This window comes from Trachinotus anak, unplaced genomic scaffold (genome assembly GCF_046630095.1).
Source record: "Trachinotus anak isolate AG129_WGS33_773 ecotype Australia unplaced genomic scaffold, CSIRO_AGI_Tana_v1 ptg000025l, whole genome shotgun sequence".
NCBI classification, from domain to species: Eukaryota; Metazoa; Chordata; class Actinopteri; order Carangiformes; family Carangidae; genus Trachinotus; species Trachinotus anak.
This window is the reverse complement of record NW_027273876.1, coordinates 11,513,748-11,534,481: the sequence shown is the minus strand read 5'-3', so window position 1 is coordinate 11,534,481 and position 20,734 is coordinate 11,513,748. Positions and strand designations below refer to the sequence as shown.

The 20,734-nt window shown below is 41.1% G+C and overlaps 5 protein-coding genes across 9 annotated transcripts; 4 read left to right on the top strand and 1 right to left on the bottom strand.

The window, feature by feature from the left end:
* Nucleotides 1-1,161: 1,161 nt before the first annotated feature.
* LOC139608371 (elongin-B-like) lies at nt 1,162-5,392 on the bottom strand. Its single transcript, XM_071462039.1, has 4 exons — nt 5,251-5,392; nt 4,305-4,439; nt 3,911-4,019; nt 1,162-2,164 (listed from the first exon to the last, which is right to left on the bottom strand). The coding sequence occupies exons 1-4, from the start codon at nt 5,251-5,253 to the stop codon at nt 2,052-2,054; spliced, it is 360 nt and encodes a 119-aa protein (XP_071318140.1). The 5' UTR covers nt 5,254-5,392; the 3' UTR covers nt 1,162-2,051.
* Nucleotides 5,363-9,824, top strand: pkmyt1 (protein kinase, membrane associated tyrosine/threonine 1). The gene is made up of 8 exons (XM_071462006.1): nt 5,363-5,500; nt 6,241-6,654; nt 6,901-7,138; nt 7,275-7,554; nt 7,646-7,752; nt 7,837-8,009; nt 8,245-8,465; nt 9,061-9,824. Exons 2-8 carry the CDS (start codon nt 6,280-6,282, stop codon nt 9,443-9,445), a joined length of 1,779 nt encoding a protein of 592 aa, XP_071318107.1. The 5' UTR covers nt 5,363-5,500; nt 6,241-6,279; the 3' UTR covers nt 9,446-9,824.
* A 148-nt stretch (nt 9,825-9,972) lies between these two features.
* LOC139608359 (uncharacterized) lies at nt 9,973-12,608 on the top strand. The gene is made up of 3 exons (XM_071462023.1): nt 9,973-10,352; nt 10,572-10,770; nt 10,890-12,608. The coding sequence occupies exons 2-3, from the start codon at nt 10,581-10,583 to the stop codon at nt 11,759-11,761; spliced, it is 1,062 nt and encodes a 353-aa protein (XP_071318124.1). The 5' UTR covers nt 9,973-10,352; nt 10,572-10,580; the 3' UTR covers nt 11,762-12,608.
* A 431-nt stretch (nt 12,609-13,039) lies between these two features.
* On the top strand, nt 13,040-14,472 carry LOC139608369 (rho-related GTP-binding protein RhoG-like). Its single transcript, XM_071462037.1, has 2 exons — nt 13,040-13,184; nt 13,463-14,472. Exon 2 carries the CDS (start codon nt 13,485-13,487, stop codon nt 14,058-14,060), a length of 576 nt encoding a protein of 191 aa, XP_071318138.1. The 5' UTR covers nt 13,040-13,184; nt 13,463-13,484; the 3' UTR covers nt 14,061-14,472.
* A 141-nt stretch (nt 14,473-14,613) lies between these two features.
* On the top strand, nt 14,614-19,124 carry LOC139608356 (rho-related GTP-binding protein RhoG-like). 5 transcript variants are annotated; one of them, XR_011685011.1, is made up of 4 exons: nt 14,614-14,742; nt 15,722-15,912; nt 16,036-18,094; nt 18,373-19,124. XR_011685011.1 is itself a non-coding variant. In XM_071462014.1 (4 exons), exons 2-4 carry the CDS (start codon nt 15,723-15,725, stop codon nt 18,433-18,435), a joined length of 771 nt encoding a protein of 256 aa, XP_071318115.1. In that variant the 5' UTR covers nt 14,614-14,921; nt 15,722; the 3' UTR covers nt 18,436-18,587. The 5 variants fall into 5 exon arrangements, 3 of the variants coding, with proteins under 3 accessions (XP_071318115.1, XP_071318117.1, XP_071318116.1); XR_011685010.1 differs by having other exon boundaries at nt 14,614-14,921; XM_071462014.1 differs by having other exon boundaries at nt 14,614-14,921; nt 16,036-16,553; nt 18,373-18,587.
* The last annotated feature ends 1,610 nt before the right edge of the window (nt 19,125-20,734 follow it).

Sequence of the window (20,734 nt, the reverse complement as noted above, 5' to 3'; positions counted from 1 at the left end):
TTGACAGAATACTCACATTCCCACATATATATATATATATATATATATATATATATATACACACACTTAAGGATTTAGTGTTTGCTGTAATTGTTCCTCCTCCTCCTTCCTTAAGTGATTTGACTTTTGATTTTTAAAATGCACTTTGAGGATTGTAGATCTTCTCCCCCATCAGCTGCCCTGAACTTGCTTTATTGGGGGTGTGCACATTTTACACTATAGATTTTGCACAGGGTCCCCGAAACATTTTATTATTTTTCTATTTTTTTATTCATTGTATTTTGAATGACCTGCTTTAGTCTTTTGGGAGGGAGGAGTGGGTTGAGTGGGGGAATGAGTTTCATAGGGTTGTCTACTGTGTTGAGATTCCACGCATGTTTGTGAATGTTGGGACACATTGTTTGTATATGACTTCATTAAATGAAGAGTTATTTTTAAAAGGGCAATATTTCATTTAGCTGAGCTAGTTTCATGATCCTGGTATTCTACATGCTGGCTCACTGGGACACTGGATGGAACTGAGCCATTGTCAATGAAATTCATTTCACCTTTGCTTTTCCTGTTATGACAAGTTAAAAACCGTTACCTGGGGATATTAGGTGCTCCATGCAGTTCCCTTCTTTGCCAAGTTAAAGAAAATGTACTGTATATATCCATTTGGCCATCCCTCAATTGTTCTTTGCCTGACAATAGTTTAAAATAATGGTGCCAAGTCTATAACATTATGCTGTCGCAAAACGCCTCTGTGAAACTTACATTTATGAAATGTAAACTGCATTTCAGTTTCCCATATTTCCAGCAAAAGTACTACTGAGGACATTATCTCTGTGTCCTCAGTAGACCTATTTCACTGAGGACATTGTGACACGTCACAGTGGGAAAAGCACAGGTGTACATAATAAAATTAACAATGGCTTAATTTAATTCGCCGTTTCAGTTTCAGGGTCCCTGTAGCGTGCGTGCTGACTCCCTGTCACCACTTATTGGGACAGATCAATCGTTACCTGTGCCTTCCCTATGACAAGTCAAAGTGTCAGCTGTGAGAAAGACCCATGGTAGCTACAGCTTGCACACCTCCTTTAACAGTAAACTCTTCAATTCAGTTATTTTCATTGAATATTGACACAAACCTGTGTTTAAAATAAAAATCAGCCAGCAGTGTAAAAAAACAAAACAGGAAAAACTTTTAATTAAGCAAGCTTACAGTTACAGGCTATGTTTATGTGATAAGGGGAAGGTGCCACATTAATGTATTTGATGTTTATTTTAACACAAGAAAATGCTCCTCCTGTGTTTACTGTATGTCATAGACAGAATATTCTCTGACCAGAAAATCCCTCTGCTGTCTAAGAGGTACCTGCCTTTGGTCTCAGTGCATGAAACATACAACAAAGAACTGACAAGTAAAACATACTGAAGAAACAAAACGACAACATCAACAACAAATAAAAGTAACATATTTATCATAAAGATGTTCTTTTGTGGTATGAAATCAAACAAATGTACAACAAAACTGGCAAAACTAGACCAAGGAAACTTATCAGCTGAAGGTTCATCTGTTCCTGTGAAAGTAAAGTCATTGTTTTCAGTTTGTTCATGCAGTTTGCCGATTCAGACATCGGACTCCTTATCCATGCATGTTACTTCTAGAGCACTGTGACACACAACTACGCCTTCACCTTTTCCAAAATATTAATGATAATAATTAGAACAACTCACACACACATACACACAATCATACTTTCCAAACCAACTTCCTCACTCAAAAGATTTGAGCCAGTTGGTGCTTAGGAGCAAGATCAAGGAGCAGAACTGCATGTGATGTGGAAATCATGAGGAGTTAAAAAAATTTTTTTTTTTTTTAAGCAAATTGGGGGGATGCTGGGATGATAGCATGAAGGTAACATGGATAGGCTTGGTTACCTACAATGTTCCCATCCATCAACTGAAAATATATTACATATCCTCTACCCCGCTACTTCTCCACCGCAGTTAATCCACACACACCCACTTCCATCCTTCACTCCACTGCTCGTTTCCTCTCCCTGCTATCACTGCACCGCCTGTTCGTTGGCAGTGCTACCGGAGTCCTGAGGCTTCATCACATCAGGGAGTTCTGGGGGGCTGGAGAAGGCCTCAATGTGCAGCTGCTCAAACATCTCATCTGGAGGGCAGAGGAGACAAGGAAACATTAGATGAGAAGGTTGCACGTGGCTAAATCCGTCATGTCACAACACCGCCGCTGTGAACATTTACTGTGGCAAGTGTTTCTGGGTGAATATACGTCAACTCCTGTTGCTCAAGTTAACTAAAAGTTGAATTAGTCTGGTTAATGCACTCAAACTTGGAGATAAATATTTAAGCCACAGGTTTGAGTCAAGGGTGATTTAATCAAATGTTAAATTAGTTAAATATCTTTTGTGCCACATTCAGTGATGTTCAGCATGGTCAGCTGAATGTGACCTTAGCACAAACCATGGCAGGATATAGTCACCTTCTGTCACTCGTGTTTTGTGCATTATGAACTCATGTACAATGTAAACAATGTGACATCAAGCTGAGATATATCTAGTGGCTTCACTGATGGTGACTGACTGATACCACAGACTTACAGAACAGCTCAAATAGCTGCGGCTTTAGGCAACACTCAACACTTTGCAGCAAGGATCGAAAATCAGACAAGGAAAAATGCCATTGGCTGTAATTGTTCCTCCTCCTCCTTCCTTAAGTGATTTCATGTTAACTTTTGTTGATTTTTAAAATGCACTTTGAGGAATGTAGATTTTCTCCCCTATCAGTTGCTCTGAACTTGCTTTATAGGGCAGCTGCACAATGTACACTATAGATTTTGCACAGGGTCCCAGAAACATTTTATTTTTTGTAATTTTTTTGATACACTGTATTTTGAATGAACTGTTTAAGTGTGTTGGGGAAGGAGGGATTGGTTGAGTGGGGGTATGAGTTTCATAGGGTTGTCTTCTATATTAAGAGTCCATGCAAGTTTGTGAATGTTGGGATACGTTGTTTGCATATGACTTAATTAAATGAAGAGTTATTTTTAAAAAGACAACGTTTCTTTTAGCTGAGCTAGTTCCATGATCCTGGTATTCTACATGCTGGCTCACTGACGTGGTTTGCTTGGACACTGGATGGAACTGAGCCATCGTTAATGAAATTTGTTTCACTTTTGCTTTTCCTGTTATGACAAGTTAAAAACTGTCATCTGGGGCTCTTAGGGGTAAATCATACAAGGAAAAAAATCCATTGCAGAAGAAGCAGCAAAAAAACCCAATTTTTCCAGCTTTCGTGATGCATTTTTTTAAAGATACAGCACAATTCCAATTTCTGTTGACTAGAAAAAGTCTTTCTGCTGTGCTTATTGCTATTATCTCAGTTTCCTATCACTAAAGCACTCTACAGTTGTACTGCCAAAGCTGAACTCAGTCATGCTCTCTGGAAACTGTTTCAATGGATTATATGACATGTAAGATAATGACAGCATGAAGCAGACGAGATAGACTGCAGTAAAGTCAGTTTAAAAGAGTGAAACTACATCACACAATTACTCCTGGGTGGGACTGGGCATCACAGATTTATATCTAACCATATATAACCCATATACAGATGGTGAGGGCCTAAATGACACTGATGCAGATTAACTGGCCACAAGGCCCAGAGAGTTTCCTTCCATAATGGCAATTTTTACTGACATTCAATTATTTAACCGAACAAATAATTCCAAAACAAGATTTATGGAATAATTCCCCAAAGAACAACAGGAAATGAATGGTTAGAAGCAGAAAGACAGGAAAGACATGATATGCACAAAAACACCATATTAAGAGGGGGAAAAAAAAACAAAAACATCTCTGATTCTTAGAAGCACACAAACTACATAAACTGAACGTACCATTTATGCGGAAAGCCAGACCAACTGTAGCTGGGGCTTGAGGTCTGGCAGTCTGGTTGGTGAATCCACAGTCACCCAGAGTTTTGCTGTCCTCTAGCAACTGGTCATCCTGTGGAGCAACAGTTGAAAATGTCACAGAATCCCTTAATGGCCTCAAAATCTATAAATTTGCTTGAATAAATATGGAGACGTTGTCAGATATTTAGAGAAAACATTTTAGTCAATGTACTGAAACAAAGGTCAAGTGCCACCATCGTCAGTGAGACTGTAAAGCTTTATTGCAGGTATCTAAATTAAACAAAAATCTATAATTAATCTCCCTGATGCTGTAATGCTGTCGGCTATGTGACAGGACTCAGTTTGATGTCGTTGATATACTTGGCCCAACACTCACTTTGTAAAGCCGCTGGTCTTCAGGTGGTCTTTTAAGGATTCCTTCAACAATACGCTTCAGCTCATAGACTGTGGTGGACTCCTTGGCATCTGTGAAGATTGTAGTCTTATGACGCCGGATCATTAAGAACACGTCCTGAAAGGCAATGGCCATAAAATTATGTTTCAGAAAAACTGTCAAAGGCAAGATGAGAGCTTGGCAGTGGTTTTACAAAAAATTAAAATAGTTACTCTCAGTTTCAAAGGGATAGCTTATTATGTGGCACTGATAACCCGTCTTTATCCGACTAAACATCTCAGTAGGCCATTAAAGTCTTTAACAACTGTCTACCTTGCCACTGTTTTTAACACCTTCCTCATCTGCACGGACACTGTGTTTTTTTGGTTAGCGAACACATTTTAAGGAAATTTGAGTTTTTCATTAGTTGTTCTGCCAATGTGGTACGAAAGCAGAAGAATTTAAGCTACTGACAATTCATTGATTCATGAGCTAGCTACAAACACTGAGTAGTGGCAGGAGAACGAGGCTCTGGGCTAACGCGAAATTAGCCAACACGAACCAGCCTGGAGACTTTTGAGAGACAAAAACAGGCCTGACAGTTAACTCTAAATTAATACACGTTGCAGGTCCTACAGTGACAGTATATGTCTATATATCTGACTAGGCTAACTGGGTTAGTTGGCTGACGTTACATCACTTCCAAGGATAGCCAAGCTAAGATAAAATACCTCGCTACAACCTCTCCTTACTAATAGGAAGGAGATGCTAACATAGCAAACTTAGCGTTAGCTGCCTAGCAAACACAAACTGAAATAAACAGTCCCATGAAGGACAATACAATTTGTTATAGCAACGTAAATCTGTTGAACAAAGCGCTGAACGTTAATTCAACGTTTTTATATAGGAACCAATATCACAAAATTGTTAATAATAATAACAAAGGTACCATTTCAAGTGGTCAGCTAGCTAGCCAGTTGCGCCAGCCCTGTGTTGAACCCCAGACTGCACCGCTTGCGGATATTGCGCAATTCAGATAAGCAGTCCGTATTCACGGAAGGCAGGTACGCAGCGCTGCGTATCATTTTCAGAATTTGGCGCCAGGTAGTTTCATGCTTGAGGGATGTACGCGTTGTTTGATTTTTGACACAGCAACTATCTGAGGGATGAAGACTGCCTCTCCTTGACACTGGATCATGGTTTGTGTGAAAATCTTACCGAATTCCACTTCACCTAACGCTGAAATGTCAGTTACAGTACGTTATTTGAAGCTAGCTAGCTAACTTTGTTATGTTGTTGTGTTGTTGATGGCCGGGTCCGCCCATGGTTAACGTTAGCCAACATTTGTTTCGTGGAGGTGACATTTGTCAGCGATGACAACGAATAACTCCTCGGATTCATGTCGATTAGCCAAAGCTGATTCAGCAAAATAACCGAAATGCGTGTTACAGTTAAAGACTGACGTTGTCGGACCTGTAAAGTATTGACGAGCTAACGTTGCAGTTAGCGGCTCGGTCGCACCTCTCACCGCCCACAGCTGTCTACAGTTTCGGGAGACCTGTTGTTCTGCATATGAACTGACCATCAAAACATCTAGAGGACCGTGGTGATACTGGCAAGAGACAACTGGCCGAAAACCAGGGTGTTCATAGGCCGATGTCAGATCGTGTTGATGTGTGTGACCGAGCTAGACTGAACAGGCTTCATTTTATACTTTATACTTTTTATATGTATGTTTCACCTTATAGCACATGTGCCAGTGTTAATGTGTTTTAGGGTTAGGGTTTAACTAGTTTAACCAAGTCCTGGTTTATGATCTGTGGGGAATGAGTATGAAAGATTAACAGGCTGAGGCAAAGCAAAAACAACATTGGTACTATTATTATTCACTGTCAGCCAACACTGATAGTCTTTAAAGCTTTTCTTTTGACTGTTGCAGAACACTGTCATCAAAGAAAGGAACTGAAGTGCCTACACAATGTCAGTGGCAGTGGAAACAACAGTGTCCAGGGTGTCTCTCCCTCTTCCAACCCACTTCTCCCATGCAGAGCAGTCCTTCTCCCTCAAAAAGCGGCATGTCCCTTTTTCCTTGTCATCGATGTCCAACTCATCGTACTCTTCCCCGAGCCGGCTCTCACATTCTCTGCCGCCACTGCCACCCTCCAAGGGCTGTCCCCCTCTGAGCAGGATGTTCCCCCAGCATCCATCCCCCTGGACACCCCTGTCTTGTTCCCTTAGAAAGTCCCCCCCTTCAAATTCTGTATATGATCCCAGCAAACAGCAGTCCTATTTTAGTCAGTGCTTCACCAATTTGGGCCTCCTGGGAAGAGGATCCTTTGGAGAAGTCTACAAGGTGAGCAAGACAGCAACAAGCTAATAAACACTGCCTGTTACCTTTTACCTTTCCTTTTCTTCTGTTTCTAATAAAACATTAAAATCTTGGCTGTTTGAACATCTGGGCTGTGGTTTTATGCTGGGCAATCTCACGATACAAATTTAGATATATCTGTAAGTGTAATTTTTTAACTCTGTGACGAAGATTATCGTTTAGAGATAACCGAATAGAAGCGAAAGCCTCAGCATTTGTGTGTTTTTATAGGTGCAAAGCAACAAGGATGGTCGCCAGTATGCAGTGAAGCGCTCCGCTCATCGCTTCAGGGGTAACAGCGAGAGGAACCGGAGTGTGAGGGAAGCCAGGAACCATGAGCGCCTGTGTCCTCACCCTCACATCCTGAACTTTGTAGCAGCCTGGGAGGAGTGTGGCCGACTGTACATTCAGACAGAGCTGTGTAGCACCAGCTTGTTGCTCCATGCTGAGAACCAGCCTCCTGGCCCAGGTCTGTCTGAAAAGTATAAGAATGCAGAGGCTGGCACTGGCGTTTGATACACATAATGTGCTGTGCTTCTTGCTCCAGTGAAATCTCAAATCTTAGACACTTGTGACATGGCTTTCTTTATAAAATCTCCACTCAGATGAGCCTGCAGCGTGGGCCTACCTGTGCGACCTCCTCTCAGCACTGCAGCACCTGCACTCTCACGGCTTTGTTCACCTGGACCTCAAGCCCGCCAATGTCCTAATCACTGACTCTGGTCGTCTCAAGCTCGGGGACTTCGGGCTGCTGCTTGAGCTCAAACAGAAGAGTACAGAGCCTGTAGATGAGAAAGTGAAGGAGGATGCTCAGGAGGGAGATCCCAGGTACATGGCCCCTGAGCTTCTCTGTGGGCAATATGGACCTGCTGCAGATGTTTTCAGGTACCGTTACTGAGAAAATTAAATGATAATCTAAAATATGTATCACTGATCTGATTTAAATTACTCCCTGAATATTTTCATTTCCATGTAGTCTTGGTGTTTCTATTCTGGAGCTTGCCTGTAATATTGAAGTTCCAAATGGTGGCGAGGGCTGGCAACAGCTCAGACAAGGCTGCCTCCCCTCAGAGTTGACCAGTGGTAAGATCCGCTTTTTCCCTTTTAAGTCCTCATAAATTGTACACATTTCTTAATTGAAATCACTTATGTTTTTTCCATTTGCAGGCCTGTCAACGGAGCTGCAGACAGTACTGCAGATGATGCTGGCCCCAGAGCCCTCTGAGAGACCAACAGTCTCTGAGCTCCTTGCCCTCCCCTCCGTTAGGAAACACAGGTGGAAGAGGCGTATCTACCTTATGGTCGCTGAGACTGTGCTGACACTGGCCTCGCTCTGCCAGGTAAAGCATTTCAGAAATGTTTTAAACAGCAACTTTTGAAGGTTGGCCAGAGATCCAAACCAAGTATCACAATAAAGCAATATTCAAAATATAATGCTGCTCTCTGCAAAAACAATGAGCTCACAAGATTAACACATGCGTGTATGAAAGTATACAATATTAAATGTAAACCTGAACCATAGAAATGTACTTTTTATCTTTTTTTTTCCTATATTTTTCTGGCCTTTTTCTATAGTTGGTGGTGTGCTTTGGGTGTAGACTCCTGTCTTCCCTTCCCTTGTCCTTTCTTCCTCGTTGGACCAAGCCAGTGCCCTGCACCCCTCCTAAGGACAGTTGGGACAGGGATTTAACCCTGCCCCTCGGTGCCATGAGCGCTGACTCAGGGAGCCCAGAGGATGATGCAGTGTTTCTGTTGGATCGCACAGATCCAGAGCTTTCCCCCACCTTTTCACAGAGGTAGAGAATCCACTTGTCCACAGTATGATGTTTTTGCAAGCTTGTAGCACTTGCTCTTTAAATTGAAGGAACAAAACAGAATTCTTGTTAAAGATGTCCCGAGCCGATCCCCAGGATCAGTATCAGGGCGATCCAGCCTGCGATCAGCCTGCTAGTGTTGTGAGCTCCTCTCCTCTCAGACACATGGGCTCCATATTGCAGCATCCCACTGCATAAACCAGTGAATGTTCAGGCACTGAGGTTGGAAAAATACACAGATTGACTAAGCTCCACAGCTAATGATCATTAGTAAAGCAGTGTTGAAAACATTAAAGTAATGTAAATATAAGTATCAGCTCAGACTCTGTATCAGCAGACCCCAATTATTAAAGAATTTGGAATAGGGCCAGAAAAAGTCCTGATTGGGACTTTTATGCAAAATTTAATAGCTTGGTTTATTTGGAGTATTTTAGAAATGTATTTCTTGTACAAATATCCAGCAGCAGCAAAGTAAAGAAGCAGCTGTTGGGCCAAGTCATTTGCTTGTGCCTTGAGCTAAATTTGTTAAGTCTGTCAGATTCCCTGCTTAATTTTTCACATATTCCCCATTTCACAGGGTCAAATCCCGGCTGTCTATGGAAAGCACATCCACCCCTCTCCCAGGTTCACCAATACACAATCATCGAAGTCCCTCCCACACCCCCACTTACTCAGATCTGGGCGACTGGTCCTCCTGTAACTTGGCTCAGACCCCCTCCAGCATCCACTCAAATGGCTCCTGCAAAACACTGACCCCCAGTGCAAGCCCCATACATGCAGAGCTTCACACAGACAGCGTGAATGAAAAGTCCACGCAGAGCCGACATTCTTCATCCACCAAGTCCTCGCAGAGGCGCGGCCGCAACTGGGTCATAGCAGAGGAGGCTCTACCCCGACCCAGCTTTGAACCAAAGAACCTGCTCAGTCTGTTCGAGGAAACAGCTGTAGAAGGACAGCCATGAGTATTACACTGCCAGTTTACCTTCAGGGACACGGTTTTCGCTTCAAAGTGTCAAGGTGAAAAACTACCTAATGTTTGTAAGTTCACTACCAAGTTTGTGGGGTTTTTTTTCTTTGTTGTTTTTTTTTTTTTTTTTTGCCATTTTGTAACAGTCCTGCAACTGCTTCTTTTATGTGTTTGAAAAAATGAATTTGGGGATAAGGGTTGAATATATAACCAGACCGTGAAGCACTTTTTATGTTTGTGTAAATGCAATCTGTTGCTGAAATGACAAGTCGTGGTTAATTGTTAAATAAGTTATCATTAGCTTGCTGTGCTCTGAGTCGTGTACCTCAGGAGTTACAAAGGAAAATAAAACAAGGAGGAAACCCGGAATCTCACATTTTTCTCAGCATCTTCTTGTCAAGGTTCGTGCGAATGCGAGAAGCAGTTTTCCACATCAGTTACCGGGAGATGACCAGACCATTGATGGAGGAGGGGTCATTCAAAACATCACTTTCACACTTGAATCAAACTGGTGCTTCAGAGAGAATTCATGTAGATTGTATTGAAAGTGGTCAATCCCACTCAGGGTGGATTGAGGGTCTGTTTTCCTATTAGCCAGTAGATGGCAGCAACGCACCTCCACGCTGGAAGCCAGCCGCCTTCAGGACCTACGAAGGGGTCGGTCTCCCATGCACACGACAGCTACCGGGATTATGTACTCTGCAAACCGGCTACGTTAACCGGGTATAATAGCTGCATCTGTCGATCCCAAATGGAGCCCTGCTCTGTGCTGGGTTAGGGTCGTGCAGCCTGACTGCGAGTGTCTTGTAAACAATGAAGGTTTTCATCCGGATCGCCATTAGATAGTCTGCGATTTACCGAACACCGCAACAGTATTTCATGGAAATTACATTAGATTTAAGGTACGTGATGTTTCTGTGTTACTGGCGCCAATCCGTTTGATAGTGAGATACTCTTCTCACTTTTTCTCATCCCCAGTTGTGGGATTGCTGTAATACTGTATGTAAAACTATATTTTTCTATCCATACGCTAAACAAGGGGGATTATCATCTTTATCATCTTTAAGGGCAATTTAAAGTCTTAATATTGGTAGAGAGCATTTCCCATTTTTTCTTTCCAGTCTTTAAAGATGTCCAAGATTGAGCGTCTCCATGTCCGAGTGGAGAAGCTGCTGTCCAGAGCGGTGCAGGAGGTTCTGGAGGTGGTGAGGGAGACGGTGTCAGAGTACCAGGAGAAGACAGCCAGAACCCAGAGAGAGAACCAGAGTCTCAAGAGGAGGCTGCAGGAGCTCCAGGATAAGATAAACCTGGAGCGCAGTGGTAGGACAACGCAGCTGAGCGCTTGAGCCCAGAAATGTTGAAACTGTATGTGTAAATATATATATATATATATAGACTATTCGTCTCTTTCATGGTTCATCTTCTTTGTTGTCTTGCAGAAACTGTGCCACAAAGTTCCCCTGCGACCCAGTGGGCCAAAGAGGAGCGGAGAGAGAAAGAGGAGCTGGAAGAGGACCCTGAACTCCTCCCTACCGATGAGGACATCGCAGATTCATTTGAAGACCCTGACTGTGAAGCAGCCATCCCATCACGAGCCAATCCCCGTCTCTCCCCTAAAGCTGCGATACGACCATATTTAGGTGGAGAAATCTTGAGCAATCCAAGGACTCTTAAAAGCGAGACTGATAACGGACTGTTAGCACCAATTCCAAAACACACAGACCCAATCATTACGATTGAAATTGATGAAAATGATGCTGATTTACGCTTTACATCAAATCAAATGAAAGCAGAGCCCACATCGGATGAAGACACTGTGCATAAACACACAAATTATTTTTATGAAGATGCTGCAACGAGCTCCACATCCTTAAACAGACTAAACCTAGAACTGCCTCAAACCAATTCAGGACTCTACAATGCCTTCAGTCTGGGCCAAAATAGCGTAGAAGAGCCACCATCTCAAAGATTCACTACTACAAACTGTGCTGTTGCAGAGAAACCGCAGACAAACACTAAAGCAGGCGGTGCAGACTCAGGAGCTTTTCAGAGAAACATCAGAAAACAGTACTGCTGCTCGCTGTGCGGCCGCACCTTCAGGCACGCAGGGGACTACAAGAAACACAGCAGGGTGCACACAGGGGAGAAGCCGTACTGCTGCTCGGTGTGCGGGAAGCGCTTCAGTCAGTCGGGCTACCTGACGGTGCACCTGCGCTACCACACAGGAGAAAAACCTTTTGGCTGCAGCCACTGCGGCAAAAGTTTCAGCCACTCGAGCAACATGAAGAAACACCTGCAAACGCATCTGTGAGGCTACTGCGTTTTTTTTTTTGCAAAGCAGTCATACCACGTTGTCCAGATGTTTTCTTGATGTGCCACATTTGTGATATTAAGGGATGGGCACGGAAAAGGCCACCAACGTAGAAGGATAACGAAAGGTGCAAGAGCTGGATTCTCCGTGCTGAGCGATCTGCAGTCTTACATGAACGATTACATGACGGAATGATTAAATGTGCCTTCTTTTATCGAAATAAAAAGGCTACTGTAGAGCACATGTCAGATTCACAAGTGGAAGCACAGTCCAGCAGTTCCTAGCATTTCTGCCTTACCGTTGTTTGCCAGATGTTTAGAGGTTTGTTTTAACTGTGTCATTGACTGTGTCCTGGAGCTTCTTGTGTGAACCTCCACATCCATTTTCAAATCTAATAAATGTATTTGGGACTTCTGTGTCGTCAATTGTTCTGTTTTGCCAACAACAGGATAAATTTACAATCTGAATCAAAAAAAAAAAAAAAAACAAGTGTGCAAACAGGGCACTGTAATTAATGATTCCTGCTTTTTGTGCATCTGTGTTAGCAAGGATATGGATTTATGTATGCATCATAAAAACTGATCTCTCACTTTTTAACAGGGCTGGGCATATTGTGAAGTTCCCCGGCCCGTCTTTAGGTTTGGTTTCTATCTCTCGGTAGGTTGTTCTGATTCTGTTTTTCATTTACGCTGAGTATCATCCTAGTTTAGTTTTATCCGCTCAAGCTGTCTCTCAGCTCCTCTGTGCATTTGTTGCATTTTACTGATGGCTACACCTCATGGTTTTCCTTAGTTTTTTGTGTTAGTTGCATTATTTATTGTAAATAAATCTATTTTTATTCGCCTCATCCTGCATGTCTCTCGCTTTTGGTCATGGCCTTAGAGCTAGGTTGTGACAATATAAATATACATATGAAAAATATATCCACTATAAATAATGTGGGTCAATTACATGTTTGTTTTTTTTATCTGCAATATTTTGTAGGGCAACTGGCCATTGAATTGGGCTGCATTAGATTGTATTCTACTATTGTAGATAGTTTATCTTGTTGTATGTATTAGCTAAAACATTTAACATGCTGAGATTTATTTACATTTATATCAGATCATTTCTGCACCATCTTCAAACAGTTAACTGCACATAGCCTTGTCAGATAAAGTGAATAACACTGCAGCAACTCATATATATGTCCTCACAGAAGGGATGACATAATGTCGAGGAGCATTTCACAATTCCAAAAGTTCCAGCGGTTATTTCCTTTTCCTTCCAAGCAGGAAGTGACGTATTCAAGCTTGATGCAAGCTCTAAAGTCGTGCTCATTTTACCACATATGTTACTTCCTGCTCCATACAGTTTTAAAATGTTCACCTAGGCAAGGTACAAGACACACTGCCACAAGAATCTGATACAACAGATTTGAGAGGTAAGTGAGATTTTTCCATTTATTTGTTTTTGTTTGTTTGTTTGTTTGTGTAAAATAAACATTTTGAAGGTGACACAAAATTGCCTCATACTTTTATTTTTTATTCAGTTTGGATTTGAACCTGAAAGACACATCAAACCTACATTATCTGGATCCAGTTAAATTGTCTACATTTTTGTGGAACAGGGTTAAATGTGAGGTGTTCAATGGAAATGCAAAACTTTTGTCTAAAACCTCTGTGGTATGTTTAATGATGAAGTTTTGTGTCCGTGTTTCAGGATTTCTGGAGAGAAAGTTCACATGATGCAGAGTGTCAACTGTGTGATTGTTGGAGACAGTAGGGTAGGAAAGACCTATCTACTCTCTACTTACATCAAAAAGAGCTTCCCCAAGGAGTACATACCAGCTTTCTACGACACATACAAGACCCAGGTCAGTGTAGACAACCACACAGTTGACCTTGAACTTAAGGACACGGCTGGCCGTGAAGAATATGACCGCATACGCCCTCTTTGCTATCCCCAAGTCAGTGTCATCATCATCTCCTTCTCCATTGTTGACCCAACATCCTATAAGAATGTCAAGCTGAAGTGGCTTCCAGAGGTTACGCACCATTGCCCTAAGGTGCCGATTCTCCTCGTGGGAACTAAGAGTGATTTGCGTGATGATCAGGAGGTCCTGCAGAAACTGAAGGAGCAGAATCAGACCCCAGTCACCCAGCAGCAGGGAACAGCGTTGGCAAAGCAAATAAAGGCTGTTAAATATCTTGAGTGTGCTTCAATCAATCAGGTTGGACTGGATGAGGTGTTTGATGAGGCTGTGCGTGTTTTTCTCAGTCATTCATCACCCGCCAAGAAATCCTGTGTAGTCTTGTAAGTTAAAGTTATATATAAATAGTTTGTTTTGATGTGATTAAGTACATATTTAAAAGTGCATTTTTGTTTGTGTAATACTTAAGAATGAATGTGTTTGTGGAAGCTATAAGTGTATGGGAATATCATATACTCACTTAAGGCAGTCTTAGCCCTATATTGGTACCACAAGTGTATCCAACTTGATATAAAATATTTAATAAACCGCATCATGTTACAGTTAGGTTGTTGTGATTTTACTTACTACACCTCTATCTATTTAATTTGAGCTATTTCTTGTATGATGTGTAATTTTAAAACCTAATTTAATATGAGAATATAAGAGATAATAGCACTGTTTTGTCAGGCAATTTCAGTTTGGGAATGTTGTCTTCTATTGCTGGGACTTGGCTGTATGAATAAAGTGTCAAATTCTAGATTTGATCAATTTCATGTGTAACACCAGTATGAGTAGGAGGTGAAGTTAACGGCTCCGTATCAGATATCTAATGAACAGAGCGATATTATGAGTATCAAACACTAACAAATAAGCAAACGCTTTAAAACTGGGCTTTTATTTTGACAACTATGGAACAGCGCACGGGAATGAGGTTCCGCTTCCGGAAGTTGCGAGTTGTCATGATGCATCTGTATTTGTGCTTTGAAATATTGTTTACAACGTTGTAAACTGATTTTTTTTTTATTAGGTAGGCTTCCTCATCAACCAAAACTTTAAAATCTTATAAATAATGTAACTGCATGGCGGGTTTTCTGGACCTCTGGAATGTTTAAAGGGAAAGATATAACGTATGCGGTGTTAGCTAATGTAGCTAACGTTAGCTATCCACGGTATAATTTAGCTGCTAACTTCAGGACCAGCCTGCAGGTACTGCAAATCTAAACTTATGCTTTAAATGTGCCTAGCAAGGGAACTGACACTAGCTTAACTGTGGCCGTTAAACACCTTTTTGTTTTATTTAAAGTTAATATCAAATAACCTGTGAACAATTGTGAACAAGTCATATTAATGCTGAGCATGACAGTACCTTACAGGGTCTGTAGCTTGAGAAATGTTTCATTGTAATTAATGTGTAGCCCAATTACAATTAACTGATCCAATGATTACAAAAGTACCTAGGATAAGCCTGGTATGGCAAAAGATGTCTACCATCAAAATATTGAACAAATAACCATTTCTATGTCAAAGATTATAAAAGCTCAGACCAAGATTGGGTTATTGTAAAAAAGCAGGTCCCGAATCAGTGGTAAGTGGGAAATCTAGAAAACGATAGCGCAGATGTTAGGTTGTGTGTCAGGTTTTGGAGGTTTTTATGCCTTTTAAACGCCTACTTCAGCTTGACAACTTTTATATTGAATGTTGATATCCTGTATAAGAAAAGTACAAGTTGTAACCAGTTGATTAAAGAACATTTTCTTAAATTTCTGAAGTTGCCCATACACATTTATTGAATGGATACATATACAATCAACCAACTGCTGAGTGTTTTTCTGTCTCCAGTTGCTGTCAGACTTTAAAAATCATACAGCAGCTTTATTGATAATATAGCTGAATATTTCCTATTCATTATTATGTATAAAAGATGTGTACATTATTGCTCATTATGCAGAGGGTTATGCATAATTGGTCCACAGTCATTTGTTGCACTGAGTGCTGTTTTGTTCCAGGATGTCGAAACTTGAACGTTTGAATGCACGAGTGGCCAAGCTGCTGACTGAAGCAGTGCAGGAGGTTCTGGAGGTGGTGAAGGAGACAGTTTCAGAGTACCAGCAGAAAACAGTCAGAACACAGAGAGAGAATGAGAGTCTGAAGAGACGAGTGCAGGAGCTCCAGGACAAGATAACAAAAGAGAGCACAAGTGGGTACAATTTTAATGTTGAGATGTTCATAATGACAGATAATGCAACAATCCCATTCTGGCTGAAGCGTCTTGATGAGTTACTGTCAGTAAACACTCCTGTATTTGGTCTTCATTTCACAGCTGTTCTACCTGCAAGTAGACCATTGCCTAAAGAAAAACAAGACACAGAGAATCACGGGCAGAACTTGAGCCTTGCTCAGAGGCACAACTCAGGCGTCACTCTCACAGAGCACAATCCAGCAAGCAGCCAGACACCTGACCACGATGTGAAGCAGGAATGCAAAGAACAGGAAAGCTACGATAATTCTGAATCAGAAGCTGAGTATAACTTAGTACAAACATCAACAGAACAATGCAAAGCACAGCCTGAGGAGGGGACACTCATTAACGAGGAGGCATTGACTGTCCAAACATCACACAGAGCAAACAGGGATCCCAGTTCTGTCTCATCTAACAATCTGCGCAATACTCACTCCATTAGTCTGCTCGGGGTAAACCTGGCTGCCATCAAAAGAGAAGCAGAGCCAACAGACTGCGCGACATCAGAGCCACCACCTCTTCAAGAACAGTACTCTGGATGTATGGACTTAAGCTGCAACTCCTCTCGTCACAACTCTGCTGAGACCTTCAGGCCACAGGTTAGCGCTGAACCTTATGGACTTGTCTTTGTCCACTCAGGTCACAGCATAACTAGGAGGCATGGAATAACAAAAATCAACAGGGCTGGCTTTGATGTGAGAAAAAGAAGGAGGGAGCACTTAAGGGGAGATGACTCACACTTGTGCGTTGTATGTGGAAAGACGTTCAGCAGGGTCGGGAATTTGAGAATCCACCAGCGTTGTCATACGGGAGAGAAGCCGTATGGCTGCATACAGTGTGGGAGGCGTTTCAGTCAGGCAGGAGACCTGAAAAAACATAAGAGGGTCCACACGGGGGAGAAACCATACTACTGCAACCAGTGTGGAAAGAGCTTCAGCCGAGGGGAGAATCTTAAAAGACACCAGAAGATCCACATTGGAGAGACACTGCAGTTACAGCAAGCGTGGAGGGAGCAACAGTTGTGATTTTAATACTAGACTCAGTGCAAACCATTAAAATCAGCAGAATCTGTGAATAATAATTTTTGGTCTGTGCCCTTAGTTTGAAAGATATTTAAATAATAAGTTACAGAGTACGTTAAAAGCCTACTCTCCTATAACTCATGGGGGATTGTACGAGGAGTTACTTGCTGTTTGGGGGTTCAGTCAGTTGTGTGCTAAGTACACAAGTCTGTCCTTCTAAAAGACTTTCTTCACAGCGGACATTTTAGCATATTCTAAAAATGACAAGCACTGGTATGATTAATAATGTTAAAAAATACCTGCATTCAGTTTAGGTAAGCTAGGTCCAGTGTCCTGTTAATGTGCATACTGGTGCACCATCGTGGTTTACTGGAACACTTATGGGATGGAGCCACTGTGAACGTTTCTCTGCTATGACAAGTCAAAATGTTTTACTGTGTAATGGTCTATCTTTATGAAACAGGACTGTAAGGAGTTATCACTTCACCAAAGAGGCTCATGCTTGACAGATTAAGATGCAGTGATATAAAGGCATATTATCTGTATCTGAACTGATTTCTAACCAGTATTTTGTTTGGCTAAAAAGATTTGGTAAGTTGCGGAATAGTACTTCATGTAACAGTTAAATTAGCAAATGAGTGAAAGTGTGAAGTTCTTGGGTTTAGAAAAAAAATGCCCATGCTGAATACATACAGGTGACTTCAATTATTTTGGCTAATGAGATCTCCCCTCAGGATTTCATTACATCACTCCCTTGTTAGCTTTGTTACCAAAAATACACACAATTGCAAAATTATTTCTATTAGTAGAAAGACTTTTGTCAGGTTTAATCAGCCAAAATAAGTGAAAACACCCATGCAGGGATTTTGAGGTAGAATAACACTGCAGCAACTCATTATATGTCCTCACAGAAGTAATGACATAATGTCTAGGAGCATTTCGCAATTCCAAAAGTCCCAGCGGTTATTTCCCTTTCCTTCCAAGCAGGAAGTGACGTATTCAAGCTTGATGCAAGCTCTAAAGTTAAGTCACTTCCTGCTTCATACAGTTTTAAAATGTTCACCTAGGCAAGGTACAAGACACACTGCCACAAGAATCTGATACAACAGATTTGAGAGGTAAGTGAGATTTTTCCATTTATTTGTTTTTGTTTGTTTGTTTGTTTGTGTAAAATAAACATTTTGAAGGTGACACAAAATTGCCTCATACTTTTATTTTTTATTCAGTTTGGATTTGAACCTGAAAGACACATCAAACCTACATTATCTGGATCCAGTTAAATTGTCTACATTTTTGTGGAACAGGGTTAAATGTGAGGTGTTCAATGGAAATGCAAAACTTTTGTCTAAAACCTCTGTGGTATGTTTAATGATGAAGTTTTGTGTCCGTGTTTCAGGATTTCTGGAGAGAAAGTTCACATGATGCAGAGTGTCAACTGTGTGATTGTTGGAGACAGTAGGGTAGGAAAGACCTGTCTACTCTCCGCTTACGTCAAAAAGAGCTTCCCCAAGGAGTACGAAACAACTATCTATGACACATACAAGACCTATGTCAATGTAGACAACCACACAGTTGACCTTGAACTTAAGGACACGGCTGGCCGTGAAGAATATGACCGCATACGCCCTATTTGCTATCCCCAAGTCAGTGTCATCATCATCTCCTTCTCTATTGTTGACCCAACATCCTATAAGAATGTCAAGCTGAAGTGGCTTCCAGAGGTTACGCACCATTGCCCTAAGGTGCCGATTCTCCTCGTGGGAACTAAGAGTGATTTGCGTGATGATCAGGAGGTCCTGCAGAAACTGAAGGAGCAGAATCAGACCCCAGTCACCCAGCAGCAGGGAACAGCGTTGGCAAAGCAAATAAAGGCTGTTAAATATCTTGAGTGTGCTTCAATCAATCAGGTTGGACTGGATGAGGTGTTTGATGAGGCTGTGCGTGTTTTTCTCAGCCATTCATCAGCCAACATGAAATGCTGTGTAGTCTTGTAAGTTAAAGTTATATATAAATAGTTTGTTTTGATGTGATTAAGTACATATTGGAAAGTGCTTTTCTGTTTGTTTCTATGTATACGTAAGAATGAATGTGTTTGTGGGAGCTATAAGCTATAATATAAAAATATTTAATAAACCACGTCATTTTACAGTTAGGTTGTTGTGATTTTACTTACTACACCTCTATCTATTTAATTTGAGCTATTTCTTGTATGATGTGTAATTTTAAAACCTAATTTAATATGAGAATATAAGAGATAATGACTGTGCAGGGATTTTCAGGTAGGCTTGAGTAAATTGCATGACTTATTTAGCATCTCAATTTGTTAAAAGGATAATGCAGTGTTAAAATGCATTTCATTATTAGTAAAATATATGCTTTTTAAAAAATAAGCCATCTCTACTTCACAGTAACAACTAGTACTGATTTGGACTAAACAGACTTATATCCACTGAGCCTTTGGTCTACAGAGCAGGTTTTAACAGTCCGAGGTGACAGTGTGTTATTCAGTGTAACACCTGTTGGCCGTGTACTTATTGTGTCCTCTCATGTTAAATAAGTAAATGATAAATACGATGACTGAACCCTGAATAGCATGATTGTCATTAGGATTGCCTGATTTTCCTGAATGACTGAAACTTGCTGTCTGCTGCACAAATTTATTGCAGATATCTTTAGTTATTTAGAAAAAAAAATGAAGTTAATAGATTAAGTGATTACCACCACAATATGTCCCAAGGTAACATATTCTCATGGCCTAATTAATTAAAAAAGAATAAAAGACAAACATCACCTTACACCCCGGGTGGATGTGTCATTTTTACTTAAGCAGTTATTTGTGTTAAGTAATGCTGTAAGGCTAGAATGTGTAAATGATTATCACTTGCGTCCACTTGACTTTACACAACAGATGTTAAGGATTTTCACAGAGGAACTAACACACAGCACTGTCTGCAATGGAGTTAACACACATACACGGCCAAAAACTGCATGTCATCACTATTACATTTGAGAAACCAAGTCCTTGTATAAGTTACATTTCATACACACACACACACATACTTGTACTTCTATCTTTGTGAGGACACTCATTGACATAATGCATTCCCTAGCCCCTTACCCTAACCCTAACCATCACAACTGAGAGCCTAACCCTGACCCTGACCCTAACCTTAACCTAAACCTAATTCTAACCATAACTCTAAAACCAAGTCTTAACCCTCAACATGTGATTTGAAGGTGTCTCAAAAAGTGAGGACCGGCCAAAATGTCCTCACTTTCCCAAAATGTCCTCACTCTGTTAGTAAAATACTTTTTTTGGTCCTTACTATGTAGCAAGTACAAGTACACACACACACACACATGTGAGTGTGTGTGTACATATGTACATATACAGTATATATATATATATATATATATATATATATTGATATGATTTATCCTTCACTTCCACATCACCACATGTCCATCACAGTCTGTTTGAAGGGATACAAGACTGAATTTGAGCCTCCACTTTGATCCTGACACTCAACAAAATCAGCTGGTACAGATATTGGCATGGGTGCTTTTGGGGCCACACAGCTCGGGGCTCTCTGTCTCACTTGTAATGAAACCCTGCATATTAATGTAACTTCAGCTTGTTCCTCATGCAGATCACCTTGGTCAGGGTGGACAAAATCATTGGTTTAATGACAGGAAACCCAGTTCCAACATTTAAAAGCTTTTACATGAGAATCATATAATTATTATTTATCACCTTT

What these genes read in the sequence shown, in the direction of transcription:
- LOC139608371 (XM_071462039.1), bottom strand. An exon ending in AAGACCAGCGGCTTTACAAA is followed by an intron (nt 4,020 to 4,304) that starts GTGAGTGTTGGG and finishes GTTGCTCCACAG; the next exon opens with GATGACCAGTTGCTAGAGGA. An exon ending in TCTGGCTTTCCGCATAAATG is followed by an intron (nt 2,165 to 3,910) that starts GTACGTTCAGTT and finishes TCTGCCCTCCAG; the next exon opens with ATGAGATGTTTGAGCAGCTG.
- pkmyt1 (XM_071462006.1), top strand. Translation starts at nt 6,280, where the DNA reads ATGTCAGTGGCAGTGGAAACAACAGTGTCCAGGGTGTCTCTCCCTCTT. An exon ending in GAACCAGCCTCCTGGCCCAG is followed by an intron (nt 7,139 to 7,274) that starts GTCTGTCTGAAA and finishes ATCTCCACTCAG; the next exon opens with ATGAGCCTGCAGCGTGGGCC. An exon ending in CACTGGCCTCGCTCTGCCAG is followed by an intron (nt 8,010 to 8,244) that starts GTAAAGCATTTC and finishes CTTTTTCTATAG; the next exon opens with TTGGTGGTGTGCTTTGGGTG.
- LOC139608359 (XM_071462023.1), top strand. Translation starts at nt 10,581, where the DNA reads ATGTCCAAGATTGAGCGTCTCCATGTCCGAGTGGAGAAGCTGCTGTCC. An exon ending in GATAAACCTGGAGCGCAGTG is followed by an intron (nt 10,771 to 10,889) that starts GTAGGACAACGC and finishes GTTGTCTTGCAG; the next exon opens with AAACTGTGCCACAAAGTTCC.
- LOC139608369 (XM_071462037.1), top strand. Translation starts at nt 13,485, where the DNA reads ATGATGCAGAGTGTCAACTGTGTGATTGTTGGAGACAGTAGGGTAGGA.
- LOC139608356 (XM_071462014.1), top strand. Translation starts at nt 15,723, where the DNA reads ATGTCGAAACTTGAACGTTTGAATGCACGAGTGGCCAAGCTGCTGACT. An exon ending in GATAACAAAAGAGAGCACAA is followed by an intron (nt 15,913 to 16,035) that starts GTGGGTACAATT and finishes TTCATTTCACAG; the next exon opens with CTGTTCTACCTGCAAGTAGA. An exon ending in CTGAGACCTTCAGGCCACAG is followed by an intron (nt 16,554 to 18,372) that starts GTTAGCGCTGAA and finishes TCCGTGTTTCAG; the next exon opens with GATTTCTGGAGAGAAAGTTC.